Genomic DNA, 22,788 nt, shown 5'->3' with positions numbered 1-22,788 from the left:
TAGAAGATTAAACAAAATAGTCTTTATCTTAGATCACAAAATGACAAGCTTATCGCAAGGTACTAGATCGTTGAAAACTGGTGAAAAAATTAGTACGAGTTCCCTCTAACGCAGTTCCCAAAATCTCGCGCTAAAAGAATTTTTCCCATAAGCTGTTTCAAATAAACGTAATATATTTACATGTATGTATGATATTGGAAGAAAAGTGTTCTAGTTATTTTGAATTAGGGGAAAAAGACAGACAAAACCTCTGATTTCCTTTCAATCTAAGAGACAAACAGATTAAGTGTGAATCTATCTGTTTAGTTTATAGCAATTATCTGAAATTTATTTTGTTAGGAAATCTAAGTGCTTGATTTGTTTGGATTGCCATACAAGTTTGTTGAGAAACCATACATAATTATATTAGCCAGAAACTTGTAAAAACCATTTTCACTACTATATTTTCATCGTGTATATCTTTAAGAAAATTTGAAAATTTCTAACAATAACAGTTGCAGCTAGAGAAAGTAGAAGGGTTATTCGCATTAGACTTTTTGGAACATTATTTCTTTTTGATAATATTCTTGTCTTGTGCTTAGATTCGTTTGAATTTCTTCCATTATCGTTTTCATCTAAAATTTCGATATCATTGGACTGATTTATGTTAAATGAATTATCAGTATGTGATGACAAATACGTTTTAATATTGTTTTTCTACAAGAAAACTGAAATTTTCAAGCCCAAATATAATACCAGAATCTTAAAGTGTTTAAATTACCAATTCTGTCAATGTATATATTTTTGTTATCTCCTTAGTTGTGTCTTTCTTCTCGTCAAATTGATGTCAGAAAATTAAAAACTGTTTGAATTATTTATTTGGACTTATGATCTGAACTGGCTACTCCTTCTTTGCTTGATTGCAGTGGGCTCGGCCGGCACATGGTGGGAGTTTATTTAAGAAGTAGGGGGGGTCTAGTGCACACTATCTGGAAAGCTAGAAAGAGAGAGTTAGAGTGAGGGTTTATAGCTTAAGAGAATGAGTATGACACTGAGATGTTAGTGAGAAATACTCTAGTCTAGTGCTCCATTAGCTTTATGTTTGCAAGTGTATATTTTTAGTTACAGGGATGGAGTTGTAAAGCAGACCGCTGTTGCTCTTCACGTCTATTCTAGTCATTGCATTACTTACTGGCAAAAAGAATGAGTGGTAGTAAGTATTATTTATTTTTTTCAATTCTCCAAAATGTAAACTTCCAATAAAATTTTTTATCCTCTTTTGTGTATTAATAAACTATAATACAGTATTTTCTTCTTTTTCAAAACACTAACAAATTACTTTTATTATTTTTTTTATGGCTAATTTTCTATCCTTTTCGCCGCAAAGTACTTTATTTTGTATAATTATGAAAACTATCTGTTATCAAAAGAATTGATTTTGTAATATCATTTCTAGGAGATAGAAAAACTAAACGTCCGGCTTTGCCCTAACCGGTTTCTTCTTCATCCGTTATTCTCAATTTAATATTTCAATTAGTCCTTCATTCAAACACGTATCTCTTACTTTGTTGAAGTCCTTTAATCTAACAATAAGTTCTGTACATTTTTTATTAATATTTATTTTTTATTATAACAAGTATTACGATTACTTTTATTAATCTAACATAGTTGGACTTAGATCCTCTTTAACTCATTATTAATGTTATTAATATTAATGTTGTATTAAAATTGAAATAAGTCGACCTTTTTTTGGTAATACTATGCTATTATTTACTTTATCGGTATCGATATTTAACTAAATAATCTGTAATTTGTGTGTATTGTCGATAAATATTTTATTAGTAGGTTTGTCCTTGTATAAATTTAATACGAGGTAACACTTGGTTTGCAATAGTCTCGAAGCCGACATCCAAAATAACCTGTTTCATAAAAAAAAATATTTGCCAATTTTACGTCGAACAAGCCTTGTTTTATCCAAACGTAAAAACAAATTAATCAGTCCACGTATTTTTTTTACATTTCTTATCGACGCATTCTTGATTTTATGGTAGAAAATTTAATTTTGGGAATTATTTATGGACACATTGGTGAATAAAATTTTGCAAGTTTTTATTTTTTGTTTTAATGAATTTATGAAGGTTAAAGTTATGAGGTGGTGCGCATTATACCAAAAATAACTTAGTAGAACAGAAATATCTGTTCCAAGTGTTTAGATTTCCAATGCCAACACTTTTAGTGGATATTTCTCACAAATGTATTTTTCTATTTTTCTGTGATTTCTTTTTTTTTATATATATAATTATTAATCGGTCTTTTATAAGGATATCTTAAAATCTCAAAGATACCTTTTTCAAAATTTACCCGATGCTCTATTATCTTTTCTTTTTTATACATATCTTATCTAGCCCTTTGCATTTTTCTGCCTAGTTCAGCAATGTTTGCAGAAATAATAACAAAACAAAGTTATAAATACATTTGGCAGATTCTGATCTCTGTTAGACAAAATTTATTGCTTTATCATGGATCTACAAACTTTTAATTCTTGACAATTTTTTTTAAAATATTGAAATCACTTAAAAATTACCTTAGTTAGAGTTTGCGTCAGCAGATTGACAATACTATTATAAATGTTCACTTTAGTAAAAAGGCACGGTTAATGGATGCATTTTCAAAAAACCTCCTCAATAATCACAATACAATCAATAATTCAGAATTAAATTTCGAAACAAAGTTGTAGATTGACCTAACTTCCTACCAAAGTTGTAGATTGACCTAACTTCCTACCAAAGTTGTAGATTGACCTAACTTCCTACCAAAGTTGTAGATTGACCTAACTTCCTACCAAAGTTGTAGATTGACCTAACTTCCTACCAAAGTTGTAGATTGACCTAACTTCCTACCAAAGTTGTAGATTGACCTAACTTCCTACCAAAGTTGTAGATTGACCTAACTTCCTACCAAAGTTGTAGATTGACCTAACTTCCTACCAAAGTTGTAGATTGACCTAACTTCCTACCAAAGTTGTAGATTGACCTAACTTCCTACCAAAGTTGTAGATTGACCTATTTTGAATGTCTTCATTCAAAAAAATCTTTGGTGCCTGTCTAGTAAAGAAAGAAAACTCGATAAATCGATGTGATGGACTCACTTATGGTTGGATTATATTTTCCGAACCGTAAATTTGGTTAGCTATCATTATTTTCATAAATATTAAATAGATTTAGAACCGTACAATGTGAAGCTGTATTTTTGGGTATTTTAAGTCGAAAACAATTTTTAACCACTTTTTCGTGCGCAGATGCCCTCGAAACTAAAAGTAGATCATATTACTTCTATTTACAGAACTCTTAAGATCGAGTAGGATGATTACGAGATTATTTTCATTTTTTCTCGTGTACGCCTCAATCAATTTGCTTTCATCTTGAATACTAATTATATTATTCAAAGTTCAACTTTTCCTGTGAATTAAAATTTAAACAGAATTAAACTTTTAATTTTATAAAATTAAAAAATTATTTTATGGGCTTAAATTTCCGCTTTCAAACTACTAGATCTTATTCAATCATGAGGTCGTACTTACTTTTTCCAGTACTTCGATAATATAAGAGATAAATTTCAATCGAAAGCGTCTTTTCATTTTTGTTCTGTTATTCTAGTCGTCGTCTTTCAGTCTTCGACAACCATTTAATTTTCTTCAATTAAGAGCATTCCTCTGCTGCTGCCACGGGACATCTTTCTTCCTCATCAACTCATTTCTTGAGTTTATCATCAGCTAGAGTTCTATCTTCATAGCTTTGCGTTGCTTAACTTTTTGCTGAACTGCTTAAGCCGAATTTTTTCACCTTATACTTTATTTCTAATTCAGTTCCACTCGGTTTTTGAGGATCTTTTCTAAAATTACATTTCTGCTGCTCTTACTTTTAGCCCTTTTCTTTGGGTAGGATGGTTTTTGCCCTAGAAAATATTAATATGAAGTTCACAATTCTTCAGAACTTAAATTGTAAGAGGAGAGATGAGAATATCTAGCGATTCACGAACATTCTACTTCTTATTTGGATTTTAGATCTTTTAGAGAGAGCTGCACTTTAGAAAACTGGGCTGCAACATCCTTTCTTCGCCACTCCATTTATGTCTCTTGTTTCCGGCTCTAATCTTACCTTACTTTCCAACAATGAACCTGAATACCAGCTTACAACTTTAATTCATTCCTCTTCGATTTCCTTGCCACATTTCAATCCATACACTCTGACAGCTTCTTGCTAAAGTTAAGCACTACATTAGTCTTAACCACTTTCAGTATTGTCCCAAGGATCAATAGAATCTTGAAAATTGTGAAGATTTAACCACAAAAATTGCATCGTGATCGTTTCACTCTAAATTTCTTCAAGTAGCGCAAGTAGAAGTCAAGATCTTCTTAAAACCTCTTTTGGAAGTATCAAAGGATAACCACGAACAATAATCAAAACAATAAAAGATAATTTGAACAGTAAAACAAAGCGATAGATAAATGTAGGTAGGATAAGGAGATTTGAGAAATTGTTAAATTCGATTTTAAGATACATCAAGAAAAAAATATGTAAATTAAAAATATTCTGGTTTTAATTTTAATAAAAACCTATATATATTTAATAAATATTGTAGATCTTCTAAAGAAAACACATGTTTCGGGTCAGCTACGATTTTTCTTTTTTCAAAGTTTGCAGGTAGGTAATAGAGTAATTGCACCAAAGAAAATTTGTTTGTACTAAGGTACACAAAATAAGAGTTCCCAATAAATAACGTGAAGAAAATTTGACGTAGTAACTACTCTTCCTTGAAGCAGAATAGGCTGTCGAAGAGTCTTTTACCAACAATGCAATGTTATCTTCCAAATTTATAAACAATTAGTAGATAAATATAGGGGCAAAGTATGGGAATGTGTAGGGCGTGTGTAAGTAATAAACAACATTACTGCGTTTAGTTACTATAATAGTTGATTACTGCATTTGGTTGCAGTACGTTTAACTTCTGAGTTAGGACGCAGTTGATTATTTTTAGAAAGCAATTATGTAGCGACTAAAATATTTCCGCCAGACCATTGGTTAAGTTATACCAAACATTTGCAAGTACAGTCATTGCTTTTTATTATTAAAAAGCAATCGCAATGAAAACAATATAGCATTTGTTGATGCCGAGTTTTCGAAATTGAAAAGAATATAATAATGCTCTTCTCCGGCAATGTGTTTTGTGCGAGCATAAATATGGGTATATGAGTGCAAGTGAAGAAAATAACAACGAAGAAGTCCAATCAATATATTCTGTTGAGGTACATCCTGCAACTAATCCACAAAATTTCGGACAAAATTAGTCTTATCAGAATTTCATATAACCACAGTTTATTTTCCCAAGTCTAGAATACGTTCTAGCGACAACGTCGCAAAACAAAATATAGCTTTAGTGAAGATGTAATGTTTTTAGACAGCATCATCGACTTCCTTGCCAAGATTTTTACAAAATTCCTTCGCTAGGATTTGCAGATTAATAGACAGCGGTGTAAATTAAAAATGATTAAAGGAACACATCGTCTCATTGTCGGTTATCCAGACCTAGCCATTATATCTAATGAAAAAGAAGAAATTAATGAACCATTTTTTGAAATGAGTAGTAAAAGCTTTATTGAGCCATCGTGTTCTGTGGCTCCCCTCACAACAAATATCCATTCGACCCTGACTTTCGCCTTAGGATCGGTAACTCCTCCACTGGCAACTTCCTCAAATTTTCCACCGCGTCTTACAGCCATCTCACTTTCGGCCTACCTCTTACCTATCTCCAACCTGAGTGACCAATCCATTGCCACCTTGGGCGTTCTCTTTTTCTCCAACCAACACAGGCTGCTTGGCTACAGAATTAGTTTTAGGTTAATTTTTTTCTAAACTCTTTTACTTTGATCTTTTGATCCAATGCCGAGCAGCGCGCTGATCAAGGACACTTTCCCTTCGATTTACTGAGCATTTCAGTTTGTTTTTCATTAAAATTCGAATTGTCCTTAGAAATACTTGGTTATGTAAAATAAACTCACACTTGAATAAAGTGGACACAGAAAATAGATTGGTTTTATACATTTTTCTAGAATCGTTGTGCTGTAGTCTTATGGGAAATCTTTGACGTTAATTGCAGTTTTTAACGTTAAAGTGCATAGAATGACTTTGCAATGTTATTTCACTTTAGTGGTTGGCAAGAACATCAGATCCCCAATACTGTTTTACACTCTTAGGTCAACAAGACGTTAGATGAAATTAAAAAGTTTAAGAAAATTCTACCTTTTATTGTAATTGTATTAATTGCCACAAGGGGTTCCTTATTTTAAGAAGAACTTCTTATTAAACTATTTTAAACTATTATATTATTAAACTATTGCATAATGGGATGGAAATCTTGGGAAAAATAATGCGTTGTGGGATGCTGATGTTCTATTCTTGTTTACTAATTTGGTATGAATTTTGTTCTGGTTAAATTATAAATATTTACATTTAAGATTTTGAAAGTATAACTCCCACAATCCAACATCCAAAACATTTTGGACTGTGGCCAATTAATCAAAATACTAGAAATAAAACTGTAATACAGATAAATGTGATCAATGTCATGAAATTCAGTTATGTAAGCGATAATATCAAAAGCAATGACCTTGAAACATTGTGATGTAATTCCAAACGTCTTCTTTGTAAAATTAGCTCCTTTTTTTTTGTCGTTAAAAAGAAATTTATAGATTTTTTTTGTTTCTATTTTTGGTTGAAATTTTCGTTTTATTACTTTTAATCTGTTAGTGAGATTCTGCGAATATTACAATTGCGATAAATTTACATCTCAAGACAGATCTCGCCTTTATTGACTCTGAAAATGTATTTGAATGGACTGATCGAGATGGTATTCTGGTATTTGTTCTTGTATTTCATGTACAAACTTTTGATAGGAAGAAAGAGAAACATTAAATCTTCGTACGAATGTGATATTTAGATGATAATTAGAATTAGATGTTGCCTGTAGATGTGGTACAAGTTATTTGAGCTTTTTTTTTGTCAAAGCGTGCGATTTCCATTCTTTCAGAATCACCACACTTTTAGGACGCCGTACGTATCATACATTGAGTTTTGCTGGAAATGTGTCTTCTAAAGCACACTGATTGTTTGAATATCATACATACCACTTTTTTTTTACTTATTATTTTAATTTTTGGGATTATTTTTTGGAGGGACGTGGGAAATTTTGGTGCTCATGCAATAGATCAGTACTTCCCAACCTTTTTCTGGTCATGGCACACTAGTCAGATACCAAACAGTAAACGGCACACTGGAACTGAAATGCTCTCATTTCATTTTAAAATGACGTATTATGTATGCTCAACTAGTGCTGTAATAACAACACTATATTACAATCCTACAAAGTTTTCGTGGCAGGCTGCAACATTAATAACAAACCCAATCGTTCACCCGTCTACACCGTTCTCTGTCAATACAATTAACTACATTTATACGGTAGCAATGAATCTTATGACAAAAAAATTCTTTATTTTAATGCCATTATTGATGTCAAGAAGTGCCTGTAATTCATGTAAAATTGTAAAACCGTAACTAAAAGTAAGTGATTAAAAGCCCTTCTAAATGAGATTAAAGTTACAAAAACTAAACAGTCAATCAAGAAGAACGAAAGCTATGACATATTTTACTAATTCTCCATCTTTAATCCTCTTGAAGCAAGTTAACTCCAACAAGCAGAACTGATGAAGTGAGGTTTGTTTTGTTTAGAAACTAACGGTATTTCCGCATCATTTTATGTTTTATTTCATTATAGGAATAGGTACAAGGTTATACTATTTTAGCTTATAATTAATTTTAATGCAACGCCAATATAATTTTATAATTTTTTTTTTTACTTTTTGCCACGGCACACTTCTACCGTATAGGTTAGGAAGCACTGCAATAGATGATTAAATTCATTCCTGCGAACAACGTCACAACTCTTTGCCCTGACAGTTGCCCACCTTGTCTAAGTGAGACTTGTTTAAGACTTACAACTAACTAACAGTTTGTTTACATTCAAGTACGTAGTAATTTTATTTTTTCCAAATTGCGTGTAGAAGCCCTACACTATTTATCCTATTGAGTTCTTATCATTCAAAAAGAAGTTTTAAAAAAGTTAGGAAATTACAGCGTCTTTCACGGGCATCTTTCATTGTTCCTGGTCGGATTCCGGGAAGGGCATTGAGATTTCACAAGATATCTGCACATAATGGGAACTGTGGGAGCATAGGGGGAACTGTAAACTAGATTTAACTTTAAAACTCATCCAGATGTACAGGCAAATTGATGGCGCTGGCATATGATGCAATCAAAGTACTATAAAACGGTCTGGGAACAAAGAACTGCATAAACCATAATTAATACAAAGAATATCTTAACTAGAAATGCATTTTTAAGAAAATATATTGCAATAATAGCAGAATAAAAAGATTTGAGATTATTTCATCTCCGATTCATTTTTTTTTATTTGTATTTTTTTTTGTGACAAAAATTCAGTCTCCGGCTTTAGTTCATTTATCTGCTTGTTGCCAACTGAAAAGTATTTTTACAACTTTTTAAAACGAATTTTTTTCCAACCCATAATCTGGGTTAGTTATTTATAAAAGATAGTTTTTGTTTTTTTAATCATTTACTCATGATTTATGAAGTAATTTTATAACGTACAGTAAATGTTCATGTTCCGACGCATTTGATTTTAAAATAAACTGGATATCCTTAATTATATTCCATTTTTATTATTATTATTTTTTACAACTATAAAAATTGAATATGTTTTTCTTTTCGAATAAATTTTATTAATAAAAATCCCTCAAAAAAAAAAAAAAAAATGATACAGATAAATGTGAAAGGTTAATATGATTGATTCCAGTTAATAAATTCAATTAACCCTTCGAGCACGAAGGTATTCTATCCCCTTCATACAACTTAGGAATTCTGGACTCCCTACGATATTTGGTTTTTAATCATTGTTATTTTTAATTTACTTCAGGCAGTTCAGTTAACAGATATTTACAGATAATTTACTATAATAACTAAAATTACTGCATTAATTACAGTAAATTCATAGAAATGTTAACCAAACAAACAAAAGTTAAATACGTATTTATTATAATGTAAATTATGGTTGTGTTTACAATATGGTTATTTAAGAATTCACCTTATGCCTCGCTTATTTTTTTGCCTCTCGATTTCTTCCCCCAGATTTGCTGTGTGGCAAACAATTAAAAGTTTGATTAACTCAAGACTTCATTTCTATTTTATTGACTGGATAAGATCGTTTACTTATTACTAATTAGTTGTTATTAATTTTAAAAAATGCATTTGTACAATCCAGTGATGGCAACATTTCCAGGGATTTCATTAATGTCCTTAATAAAATAATTTCTGAAATAGATAATTAAAAAAAAAACAAATAAACATGGTTTAAATAGCAAAGAAAGAGGACCTCTTTTCTACTTTTTGTCATTTCGTGCAAAGAGCATTGCTTGCACATTTCCGTTAAAAGGGAGTATTAGCACAACCCCACTTTAGGTTTTAAATCGACAACCCAAAGCAAATAACCATATTTAGATTTTTTCTTCAGATAAAACACACTTTTGTAAGGTTTGGTTCAGTTATGTTTGTAAAAAGAGACTTCCATAGCACTTGTTTCGTCCCGTTTTACCCGTTAAGCCAACTGAATTTTAAAAATGTTTAGTTTTGAAAATATTCAGTTTAAAATTTTTAAACACTTCACTCTTGTGCAAATGGGCATTAGTGACCCAGGAGCTAGTGCTAAAGAAACAAAAACAAAAAATGAACAAAATTTGACCCACGTCTCAAAAATGATTGCCATCCCTGGTCTAGAACCTTTGACAATATCAGCAGACGGCGCCATCATTACTCACTTCTAATGGGCAAATATCTTTGAGATAACAGAAAACTGTTAGTGCTATTTTCAAAAAAAAAAAAAAAATCCCCTTGAAAAAAACTGAAAACATTCACTTTAGTTCAACAGATTCTTATTAAAACTGCTCTCAAATATCAGGTTTGAGTATGCTGCTATTTTTGTTTGATAGAGTTAGCGATTCACATGCATTAGTTCACATTTGTACACACCCAAAGCAAATATCCCACATGCTCTCAGAGGCTTTCTTAATCTTAAAAAAAAAAAAATTGATTTTTTCGATAATCTAACAAAAGTGCATTATTTTCTCTCTCTAAAAGTAAAACTTTACACAAATCACTAGTAATTTAATGTCAACCTTGAACTAAAAAATATTGAGCAGTAACCTACTGATATAAATAAATATATAACTGGATACTATCCATATGCGTTAGAAAATAAAATAAAATAATGAAACTACGCTATAGCCTTCAGTTTCTTTCAGCTTGTTTGGCATTTTTCTAAATTAACTATACTTCCACACAACATACCTGTTACTGAACGTCTATTCATAGATTATATCCGTCTATTCAGCAGTGGGTGGTGAACCGTTGTCGGCTAGCTTGCCAAGAATTCTACGAGTTTATAAAACAAAGAAAACATTATATCCCAAGGCGCAATATATTACGTATTATGGTTTAATTTCTGAAACTTATAAGAGCTGATTAAATATTCCTTTTTAATATTTAATACATAAAGAGTAATTTAGTTCTTAATTATTTTAATTCTTTCAAAGATTTCATTATTACTCTAGAGAAAATTCGTATTAGGTTTTGGCAGTGAAATAATGTAGAGTCATGGGTTTTTAAACTCTTCAAATAGAAATTAATCATTTATAATAATAGATTTATCTCCGTAAATGATATTCTATTTTCATGTTTTATGTTTTTGAGTTTTCCTGATTATTAATTTTTCTTTATCATATGTTCCGGTCTAGCGATAAATAATTATAATATTCTTATCTATTTTTTTGTGGAACGTAGACTTTATCTGTATTTATTTGTCTCACTTGTAGTGGAATTTCTAAGGAGCTTCATTCATTTGTCTTTTAATTCATTTTCATTACTAAATTAAACAGAAATAAATTTTTACGCTAAATCATGTTCTTACTTAAAGGACTGCACACTGAATTTTTTTTTTAAAAAATGTTCAATTCTCTCTGTAACACATTGAAACAGAATAAGTTTAGTACAAAAATTGGATGTAAAAATTAGCGCAGCTTGGATTGGACTTATGATTCTAGAAGCTGTAAAAATGAAAAGTTAAAAGTTAGGCCACCTTGAAACTTGCCTTGAGATATATCCATTTTTTGGCAGTGTTTAGTTCCACGCCTGTAGCCAATCGCAGAGATTAATGGAAATGTCACAATTTCAAAAAGTGTACTATTTCCAACTAGCAATTGCGCTGTCTATCATGAAAAGAATTAATCAATTATTCTCTCTGTTTTTGGGATAAGTAATTTAGTACAATATATTTAGTTGAGAAATATTTATCTAAGATATAGAAAGGGAATAATAAAGTTATTTTAATAATTATCAAACAATAGAATTTTGATTGTAAAATTTAGAGAATATTAATTTTATGTGAGCAATTATGACAATATTTTCTAGGAATTTTGCGTTTAGTAAATAATTGTTCCAGAAAATATGATTTACTTAAATCCCTTTATTTACTTAAATGCTGAGTAAAATCTCTAAAATAAATACTAATGTTTGAATACTTCTGAAGTAAAAGTCTTTTGATTAATTACTTGTTAAGCATTAGGAATTACTGAGAGAGGAAGAAGAGGCAAATCTAATGTTAAAATTTAAGTGTTAAATTAATCACATTAACGTTCTTATTTGGTTATTAAAATAATGTCGACCTGCTCTCTAAAATACTAACTGACTTAAAGTCTACATTCAAACATATGAAACCTATTCAAACATCCAGTTTTTTGCTTAGTTAACTTACTTTCTTGACTTCATTTCCATACCCAAAATGAAGTAAGTTTTGTATGCGGTCAAAGCTTCGGAAAAAAATAAGGTAAATAAACGTGTTGAAAGAAATTATTAGTTTCAATTCTTCAGCGTACAGAAACAAATTTATTTATTTCATTTATTTTTCTGTACATAAATAATTTGTAATACTGTTTCAAAGATATGAGACTGTACTTCAATTCTAGTAACTAAATGCTATAAAATTGTGTTTACCTTGACTAAAATGAAGTTTATTGGAAAAAATAAATATTTGTAAATAAATGAAAACTTACAGTACGTTATTCAATTAAAAACTATTTTACTTTGCAGACACAGCATGGGTTACTTTGGCGACGAACGATACTTACTGCCTTGGAGCACTCGTTCTAGCTAATTCTTTAAAACGAGTAAATACTGTACATCAGCTTGCAGTACTTATTACACCTGGAGTTTCTCAGTCTATGAGGTAGGAAAAATGAAAAATAGTTGGCCTTTTATTTATTTACTTACAATACGGGCAATCACCCAGTTACAATGAAATATAATTTAAAGTAACATTTAATAATAACGCAACATATAATAATTTATAGAATATACATATATCATACATATATACACATACAGTCATAGAATGTACATATATTGAAGTAGAAATAAAATATAGACATACTCTACTTAGTAGATATGCTTTAAAATATATACTATTTACTTAATTAATAAATCTTAATATCAAATAACTGGTACTAATCATTGCAAAATCAGTTATTTAAAACTTTAGGCAATTCAATTTAATTTTTTAGGTACTACTAATATCACCAGTCCATTTTATCTCTTTTGTATGAATAATTTCTTTAATTAAAATATTTCAAATAAAATAATCTTTCAGACAGCAACTAGCTAAAGTTTTCAATGTAGTAAAAGAAGTGGATGTACTCGATTCGGGAGATGAAGCTAATCTGGCGTTGATTGCACGTCCTGAACTTGGAGTAACGTTTACCAAACTTCATTGCTGGAACCTTACCCAATTTAGCAAATGTGTGTTCCTCGATGCTGATGTTCTAGTAAGTTATTGATGTTTGTTAATAGTACACTTCAAAAAATTATAAGAATTGTTTCAATTATAAAACACCTCATTTATAGATATTTAAATTGAAACATTTCACTCTTCTTTATTTATTAATTAAAAATAAGGAATTTAGTCAATATCCCATTATCAGTTACAACGCATACAACCTTGAAAAATCTAAACTTATATCCTGAGGAGATACTTGGATCCAGAACGTTGGAAATCTATGTTTTAGTCAAAACATTTTTTTTTCTTTTTCACCGATCTTTAATTTTTTCCAACATCATAAAGTTCTTTTACAGCCTTTGACTCATACTTTCAAAATTTTGGATTGTAGCTGTAATAAAAGCACATATATATTACACAATCAGTTGGTGTACTGGATGTCAGAAATTTGCTGACACAATTCTTGAACTTACAAAGTGAAAGTCAAACGTCTCTACATGAACTTGATGTACCAAATTCTAATGTTGGAATAAAATTAAAAATCTGACTTAATTAAAGAAAAGAAACTAACACAGGTAAAATATTAGCTAGAAATATTGCTTCTTTTTATGGTTTTTTAAAACATTATTAGCTACAGCATCCATTTGAATGTCATAATTACATTGAACGGTTTTGTGGTTTCTTTAAAGATTCATCTAACTTGAACGAAGACGTAATATACATCCTATATTTTTACAACCTATATCATTCGAACATTTGTTATGTTGCTGAATTCTTCATTTAAACGTTAAAATGAATTTTATGAGCCAACCTTACCAGTTGGTTTCCTTGCAATTTTTTCTTGACGTTAATTATGAGGATCTTGGTGCACTTTTTCTGTAATGCGGACAATTGAAGAGTGCAAATACTTTACCAGCTTTCAGTTCTTCAGTTTAAAATATAATACTTGATTTTTGTATTGTTTTGATACATTAATACATTTTAAAAACATTGATGTTATAGGTGGTACAAAACTGTGATGAGTTATTCGAACGAGAAGAACTTTCAGCTGCCCCTGATGTCGGTTGGCCTGATTGTTTCAACTCAGGAGTTTTTGTTTTTCTACCGTCCAAAGATACATTCAAAGCACTTATTGATTGTGCTCTAGGGCGAGGAAGTTTTGATGGTAAGCCAACATTGAATTACTATAATTTAGATATTCTTAAAATATTAATTTATTTCATCTGTTATACTCTCTATGGTTTAATTATAACAAACAGAAAGTAACAATTAAACGAATTCCGATTTTTAATTACTGTTAGCTTGTACTACTTTTCTAGTTAAGCGTTATTTCTTGTAAAAAAAAAAAAACGCAAGTACTAGGTGCGTTTTGTGTTTACTTTTTTTGAATATAAAAACTTTAGAACTATCTGTGTTTTTGAATTATGCATAATGCAAAAATATGAGAGTTCTAATAAGCATTGTTATAAAGCAAAAACTAAAACACGGGCCAAATTTAAATTTTAGTTCAAATCTCAGGATCAAAACGTGTAACTAGATAAAATTCATTATCTTGAATGATATTCGAACGCTAATGAATAATTTTTACGTTAGGAGGTGACCAAGGACTTCTAAATACTTTTTTTAATGACTGGCCTACGAAAGATATAAAAAAGCATCTACCGTTCATTTACAACATGGTGTCAACTGCTTCTTATTCCTATCTTCCTGCTTTTAAATTGTAAGTATTTTTTTGGGATTTATATTTTATTTATTGTATTGTTGATAGGAAAAATTGAGATAGCATTAGGTTAAACGAAACTATTCACTTACTTTTGAAGAGATAACCCTTGATTAATTTTATTATTTATGAGAGCGAGCTAATTAACTGTGGCTTTGTATCAAAAGAGACTTATGTCTGTTAGCTTGACTTAATGTTTCTTTAAATATTGTTTAAAACTAATGGGATTATCGCGTCAATCGTTAGATTTCAAAATAACTCGACTTACGAAGAAAAAAAAAACTAAATATCTAATGCAATTGTATCTAGGAATGATAGTTTACTGGATTAAAAATGAAAACTGGAATCGTAGTGGTAACCGGAAAACAATTGTACGCTGGAATGAATCTTTTCTATTCACCAGCTTGTGATTAGGCCGTCGTCCCGAAATAGTTAATGGTTAATTTAAAGAACCTTTATTTTTAACTGCGTAAGTTTTGGGTAAGATAATTATGTAAAACATTCTGCCATTGTACTAATTTAAAATAATATAATTGAGTGCTTTTTGTTAGAGATAAGATTTTAGCCTCAAATATCTGAGTTTTGCTTTGAATTATTTACTTCAATTTTTCATCCTTTTTCCATTAATGAATGAATTACAAAGGGAAACCCAACTTGTTCACCTTTAAATTAGTGCATAAACTGTGTTCGAATTTGCTCTTCCTTCTTTGCTAGCAGCAAATTTCTAGTCGTTCTAGTACTCAAAAAATCAATTATGAAAAATCAGAATTCATTTTCAGTTCATTTTTTTTATCAAAATGGTATTGCACTAACGGTGCCTAAACAGTGAAATGCACTTTGCCTGCTGATGCGGTTATTCAATGAAATTAGATAAAACAAAAGAAATTGCAATGTTGGTGGTTCTATTTTAACAATTTTCTGTTTTTATGTGAATTTTGTTTTTTAACTGAACCATCACCTCAAACCTATGATCGAAGATCGTAAGACAGATGTTAGTTTGGAAAGGTTAAAATTTGGAAGGGTTTTACTTGACAAAGTAAAACATATGCTGACGGACTGCCAGAGAATTTAATAAGGACTAGAGGAAATTATTAGTCCAAAGGAGGGTATGAGAGTAATAATAGATGAGAAAAAGAAAGAAATGATGAAGGAAAGTAAAGAAATAGATATAGTATCTTCTTACTGGGTATAAATATCCTACATCATGGGTGAGAGCAGGGGTTATTCAATCCCGATATAGCAAAGAGTTGAACTTTGATTGCTAGGTTATTGCCTCATCTGCTGAGTGCAAACTTGACTCTATTTGGGCTAGTAAGTACTTATATTTTTGTGGATTTTACAGATTTGGAAGCCAAGTAAAAATTGTTCACTTCATCGGATCGAACAAACCATGGCTGCAAAGTGGAAGTGCTGCAACCTCCTCTTTGTCAGGTTTCTTGGAGACCTGGTGGAATATCTTCAACTCTCACGTCGCGCAAGCTCTCTCGACAGACATGGTGAGTTATAATTGTTTAAGTTAGGATTTAGAAATTAGCTAAATAAAATTATCTTCAGATTTACTTAAAATTAATTTGAATTTTTCTAATTTTTAAGAATAGATTTGAAAACAGTTAAAATTAAGTACCAGAAGATAAAGAGAAATAAATCTTAAGTTTTTTCGTTCTTTTTTCGCATCGATATCTGAAATGGTTAGGCTCATCCTTATTATTTTTGGAGGAATGGGATCATTGCTTTATGGCTGTTAATAATTTGCAATATTGCACATTACGTCGCTTCTGTAATAACCAAAATAATATTCAAGAACAAATATTAGCAAAAACTGCTTCCTGTATCTATTAGATATACAAGTTCCAATAAACGGGCAACCTTGTTTAACTTTCAGACACATCCAATTAAAACAATGCAATATAAAGTCCGGTATTAAAGCATTCATTGTAATGGAAGAGTTTCGCCAAGTGCCTACTTCTTTGTAGTTAGTTATCTTTTGCCCTTCTAGAAGGGTTGAATTTTAATAAGACATAAACATCACTTTTGACGCTCGTTTGGATTATATATTTCTACTTTAACGTCGATAAGTGTTATTTTATCCATATTTGTTATTACAAGAATAGTTTTCTTTGCTCAACCAAAGAGAGACATGTTAGAGTATTGCTTGAAGATTAGTAACCGAATTATCTGGATTAATAAACTGAACATTTACTTAAACTAAAACAATAGTTTACTTTTGTTAAAAACAATAATTATATTTCCTGTTAAGTCTAATATTGTTTAATTTGAATTGATTTAAGTCCAATAATGTTATACCGATTTCATTATTTTATTAGTATCTCACCTTATGTGAGAGTAACTACACAATAGTTACTTCACTATATTTATAATTATTTGAAAAGTCTTACTTCTACTAGCAAGATCTTAAGAGTCCGCTGCATTCACCAGGTATTTTTGTATGTTTTTAAGCTTTGAAATAAGACTGGAGTGATTTCTTCTTTACTTATTAGTTAGTTTGTTTTTTTTATCTCTCTCTCTCTTTTTCAATTTAATTTTGCTCCCAACTATCGTATTTTTAAAGATAAGTATCTTCGAGCTCTGATCGGTGAGTAAAGTTAGATTTTTGTTTAAGTTTTTACAAAATATAAAAAAAACTTTATATTTTTAATTTTATTTTTCTTTTCACTTACGACCTCTGAACATTGTTGCACTTTCTTCCAGCATGTTGAATTTCTTTAATATGTTGCTATTTCAATTAACATTTGTGAGACTAAATTTTAATAGAGTTTGTGTGTGCCCTTTTTGCTAACTAGAAATTGCTTTTGATACAGATTAGTAATTGCACTTTCGACGATGTGAGATGGCATAACCATTCTTCTTCCATGCACTCACCTACCCCTGTTCACCAACTTTTCCACGATCCAGTTCGGGGGGTTCATTTGGGACAAGAAGCACCGCAACAAGAGGAGAGGCATCAGTTTATTGACCCTTGGGAAGAAATAACAGTTGATCAGATGCAATCTACGACAAGAGAACATTGCGCTCAATCAATCTCTGAGGGCAGATATTCTAATTACTCTCCACAAAGAAGAGAGGATTGCGTTGTTGGGAATTCTGAAGTGTCATTAGATACTATCCAAAGATTTGGAGAAATAAGACTGACAGGTGAAGATCAAAGTTCCATTGGACATTGTACTAATGGACAGTGCAGAAATGAGCCTGTTTCTTGTACTGTCGTTTCACTTCCTTCTACATGTTTGCAGAATATATCAGAACTTGAAACTGGTTTGCAAAGCATATCGGTTCAAGAGTCTGGTTTGCAGAACATGTCGGAACAGGAGACTGTCAATGTGTACTGTCAAACTCAATCTCAAGAAGCACAAATAAACATTCCAAATTTAAATAATTTCCCCAAAGACTCCCCTTTCCAGTTTCATCATCAAGCTGCTCAAAACATTCCTTCTACTTCCACTTATTCCAGCATGTGTCCTCTTTCGTCAATTCAACCAGCATCACTGCCAATTGACATGCCTTCTAACTGTCCACAATCTTGTTCTCTACAACAGCAACAATCGACAAGTAGAACTGGTCTTTCTCAGGAGGTTGGTATATTGTAACCTTGTTAATTCATTTCATTTTTTGGAAATAAATTTTTGAGTAAAAAATAATATATGAAAAATAGTGGGCACTTGAAAAACTAATTCATTGCATTTTTAATTTTTATCAATAATTCTCTGAAATTTTAATAAACTATCAAAAGCATTTTTTAAACAGTTGTTTTAAAAATTAAGATCATAAAAAAAGGAGAGGCCTTAAATAATAAAAATTTAGACCATCGAAACTGGCACAGTGATTTACGTCTCGTACTTAATCTGTAAAAAGAACCTATGAAAAAAATATCTCTAAAACTATAGGTTGTTTTAATTATAGAAAAATCCTTGCTAAATGCTTTTTTAGTTACTAAATAAAATGTAATTTATTTAGCAATAACATTAAATTTGTTATTAGAAATTAATTATACTGCTCCAATGCTAAATTGAGTCCACACGTAGTGAATCTGAAAGTCCTGAATATTCTTGAATTGAATCTCTTTTTATTTTAATATAATAGCAAGCTCAAAGATTGAAGGTAGTAAATTAATCTTTTCTCTTATAGATTGAAATTCTAATGGATTAGTTCATTGATGATGAGATAAGTTGTACAGCTTTAAAATATCTAGAGGGTATTAAATAGCTCTAAAATGTAAAATCGTTCTTTTAAGAAGTAATAGAATTTTTTTTGTTTAAAGGATAGCGTTCTATTTCATATGAATTCGTTTTACTTTTATTTTCTAGGCTTAAAAAATGATATGTTCAAGCAAAAGTAATACGAAAAAAATTCTTCAAGTTAATAGGGCTCTGAAGGAAATACGGCATAAATTTAAAAACTAAAAAAAGTTACTTGCATAGCTCGAATATTATCAAACTTTCATTAAATTAAATTAATGGGATAAAAGACCTCTATTGAATTTTAAGATATATTAAAATATAAATAAAGTCAAATCTCATATATATTTCAAAATTTTCAAATAAAGTGAATAAACCTTTGGAAAGGTTTTTAATAAGATTTTAAGATAAAATAGAGCCTTGCTCATTAATTCGTACTTTCAGTTTCAGATATTGGATCGTGTGCCTTAATTTTACGATGGATAATTCCCCGTTGCCCAATTTTATTTCTAGTGATTGACGTTATTATCAATTCCATTTATAGCCAATTTTCTTCTGCGTTAAATGATAATCTTTCAACTTCTAAATGCTAAACGCTAGCGCAACAAGTTTTTTTCTAAGTGATAATAAGTGAAAAAGAAAAAATGTCCAGGATTGTAACTTACCAAATTAGGTTTAGTGATTGATCAACACCGTGAACTCGCATCGAACGGAAGGCAAAAGCTTCATTGTAAAGTTCTTTACAAATTATTTCTAAACGACGTTTAGAACAACATTGATTTCAACATTATTTTTGTTTATAATAATTTAAGATTTTAATTTCAAAACAATTTTTTTTTTTGTATTAACAGGCAATTCTCGGTTCTTGTTAATTTAAGATTTTTTTTTTTTTTAATAGGTATTAATAATAATACTGTTTCTGATAATCTAGTCTCACCAGATGTTGATATTTTTTAATATTATACACTTTATTCTCAATAAAGTATATAATAATCGTAGTTCTTTAGTTGCTCACTATTTTTTTAGTGTCTTATTCTTAAGAATTAATTCATAATATTTTACTGTTACTTTTCAAGTGTCTACAGCTATTAATATTAGAAATGAGTAAGAAATTAGTTTCCATAATGTTCTATAATATAACAAAGTTTTGTTTCTATGTGGTTTCATGTAGGTCGGACTAGCTGGAGCACTGGCGGGAGGTGAGAGATCAGCGATCGAAGATGTATGGCGACGTCAAAACTGGGAACAAGGAGTTATTGATTACATGGGTCGTGATTCGTTTGAAAATATTTGGAAAAAAATATCTGAAAGTGTTGAAAATAAAGCATCTGTTCCCGGTACTGCTCCGTCAGCTCCATTAACTGAAGCTGGTGAAAAATCAGTAACACCTCCTGCTGTCCCTGCAGAAAGTAAAGAAGTTCCCAGTCAACAGATTGCAAAGGAACCTACTGGTTCTGCAGTTGCACCACCGGTAAAAGCTGAACAAACAGGTAATGAATCCAAATTTTCGCAAAACGAAAATAGCAGTTACTAAATAATTTTATTCTCCTTAATTTTGTTACTAACTGGTGCGTTTTCTGTTTTATTTAAAGCAGAAGGTGCTCCAGTGTGTGCAGAGCCACCAACAGTGGATAAAACTACATCGCCTACAGAAAAAAAGGAAGAAGCTCCTAAAACTGAAATTGAGCCAGCTAAAGAATGTATTACATCTGACACAGCTGAATCGGCGAAGGTAACACCTCCAACTAGTGTGGAATCAGCTAAGGAAACGGCACAAGATTTACTCAAGACCGATGCACCAGCCACAATGGCAGCGCCTGGTCTGCCAAGTGAAATCACGCCACCGTTAGTAGGAGAGCCCCCTAAAACAGATTTACCAACGCAATTGTTGCCAGCAGTTCCTGAACTACCTTCAGAAGCAAAAACCGAAATTCATGCTGATACAAAATTGCTTCAAGAAGAGAAACTTAAGGCAGCACCTTCAGAAACTAAAGAACCAGAACTAAAGTCCTCCGCAGATACAGCAGGAAAAGAAGTTACTGAAGCTGCTGTAGCTAAACAAGAAGTTCCTAAAACTGAGGCATCACTTCCAACTCCTGCTGAAGGCGCAAAACCAGAGACTACCCAACCGGGTATCGAAGTTCCTAAAGATACTACTTCTGTAGCTCCCAAAGCTGACATAATCGACGCCAAAGCAGATGAAGCAAAAATGAGTAAGCCAGAAGCTACTTCATCTGCTGCTCCCAAAACCGAGGATGTCAAAACTTTACCTACTGAAGTAAAACCTACGCAGGAAGCTCCAAAGGATGGATCTGAGGCCACAGAAAAACCTTCTAAAGATGATTCGAAACAAAAAAAAACACCAATAGATCTTAAAGAGGTACCAGGTAGCACAGAAACATTAGTAAAAGACGATTCTGCGCTGAAAGCACCAACATTGCCGACATCTCCAACACAAAAAGAAGCAAGTTCGGAACTAAAGAAAGATGATTCCGCGCAAAAAGAACCATCGACGCCAGAAGGTTCGAAAGGACCTTCGGAATGCTCAAAAATGCCTGTAAAAGATGAATCCGCGCCGATTCCACTTCCACCGATAGTTCCAACAGAAACAGTAGCGGCTTCGACAGAAACACCGGTTCCTGCAGGCACGCCGACAACTCCTGCGACACCACAAACACATACAGCATCAGGTACACCGGTCACTCCAACGTGTTCACCGGCAACTCCGACAGATACAAAAGCAACTCCAACAAGCACACCTGGAACGCCCACCGTTACACCCCCAACGCCGACAGGTACAGCACCTGTGAGTACGGAAAAATCTGGAAAAGACGATGCCTTGCCAAAAGTGCCATCTTCGCCATTGGCTGTAAAAGAGACAACAGCCGAACAACCTAAGAAAGACGATTGTCCAACAAAAGCACCTTCTTCGCTGACAGAATCGAAAGATGTACCAAAGAAAGATGATACAGTTCCAAAAGTGCCCATTGAACCCGCGGCAATAAGTAAAGCTGACGTCCCTGCTAGCGTGGCCCCAAGTGAAGTATCACCGCCAGCTGAAGTTCCTTCAGAAAGTACAGGGCAAGCCAAATCATCTGCAGAGAGTAAAAAATCACCTCCTCAACCGCCAGCTGCCGAAGGCGCTTCTGCTGCAGCCGCCGCACCAGTGCCACCAAAAAGAAAAGGCAATAAGGAGCAGAAATCTGGTAATGGAGGTAAACAATCTAAGAGTAAAAAATAAAGTAAAGAAATGCCATAACATCGTGGTTTTCAAAACGAGAAAATACTTTCAGAAACTTAACTGGTTGATGCAGTTACTTTATTTATAGTGAAGTCTGTATTTCACCTAAAAATTAGTAGTTCTAAGAAGGTTGTAAATGTTTAAATGCTTCTCCCTTCAAACAATAATATGGATTTACAATTTGTGTCACTTACTCCCTAATCTTATAATTTTTTTTTTTTTTTTTTTTTTTGTATCTTGGTACGAACTTAAAGAAAAAGATTTCAAATGATACTTTGATAATCACCTATAAAGTAGTAGAATGACAGCAATCTTAAAAGCTAAGATTTCTTAATTTATAGAAATTGATTGAAACTCAAAAAATAAATTTTTGAATTATATTTGCTTTAAACAAAAACAAAAAAAAAATTACTTTGACAAAAATGTATTTTGGTCAACTTAAGTTTCTGTTCCAAAGTTCTTTTTTATTTTAATTTTGTAATTTATTTTTTTTATTTTAAATTTAGTTTTTTGTTTGTTTAGACAAGTGTAATCTAGTCGTTCTAAAATGTCTATTTAGGTTGCTCATCCCATCACTTTCTAATAAACAACGAAATATATGTTAATTTAAGTTTATATTTGTATTAATACAAAGAACTGAGTGTTGAAAAATGATGAATACATATCATTTCAAATCAAAGTTTTGTTTGTAAACAACCTTT

General features: G+C 31.3%; 2 protein-coding genes across 5 annotated transcripts in view; both read left to right on the top strand.

The window, feature by feature from the left end:
* LOC141457762 (guanine nucleotide exchange factor DBS-like) overlaps positions 1-1,183 on the top strand; it is a 50,874-nt gene extending 49,691 nt beyond the window's left edge. Inside the window, exon 23 of the mRNA XM_074134999.1 lies at positions 1,102-1,183. The gene's annotated coding sequence lies outside the window, so the exon portion shown is untranslated. The remainder of the gene's footprint in view (positions 1-1,101) is intronic.
* Positions 1,051-22,766, top strand: Gyg (glycogenin 1). 4 transcript variants are annotated; one of them, XM_074134990.1, is made up of 9 exons: positions 1,051-1,192; positions 12,252-12,387; positions 12,808-12,982; positions 13,936-14,098; positions 14,527-14,653; positions 15,996-16,149; positions 17,473-18,243; positions 20,018-20,336; positions 20,442-22,766. In XM_074134990.1, the coding sequence occupies exons 1-9, from the start codon at positions 1,183-1,185 to the stop codon at positions 22,085-22,087; spliced, it is 3,501 nt and encodes a 1,166-aa protein (XP_073991091.1). In that variant the 5' UTR covers positions 1,051-1,182; the 3' UTR covers positions 22,088-22,766. The 4 variants fall into 4 exon arrangements, with proteins under 4 accessions (XP_073991091.1, XP_073991090.1, XP_073991093.1 ...); XM_074134989.1 differs by having other exon boundaries at positions 20,439-22,766; XM_074134992.1 differs by lacking the exon at positions 17,473-18,243.
* The last annotated feature ends 22 nt before the right edge of the window (positions 22,767-22,788 follow it).

This window comes from Rhodnius prolixus, unplaced genomic scaffold, assembly GCF_049639745.1.
Source record: "Rhodnius prolixus isolate KJV_2025 unplaced genomic scaffold, Rpr scaffold_5, whole genome shotgun sequence".
Classification (NCBI taxonomy): Eukaryota; Metazoa; Arthropoda; class Insecta; order Hemiptera; family Reduviidae; genus Rhodnius; species Rhodnius prolixus.
Note: the sequence above shows the minus strand (reverse complement) of the source record. Positions and strands in the feature narration are given on the sequence as shown.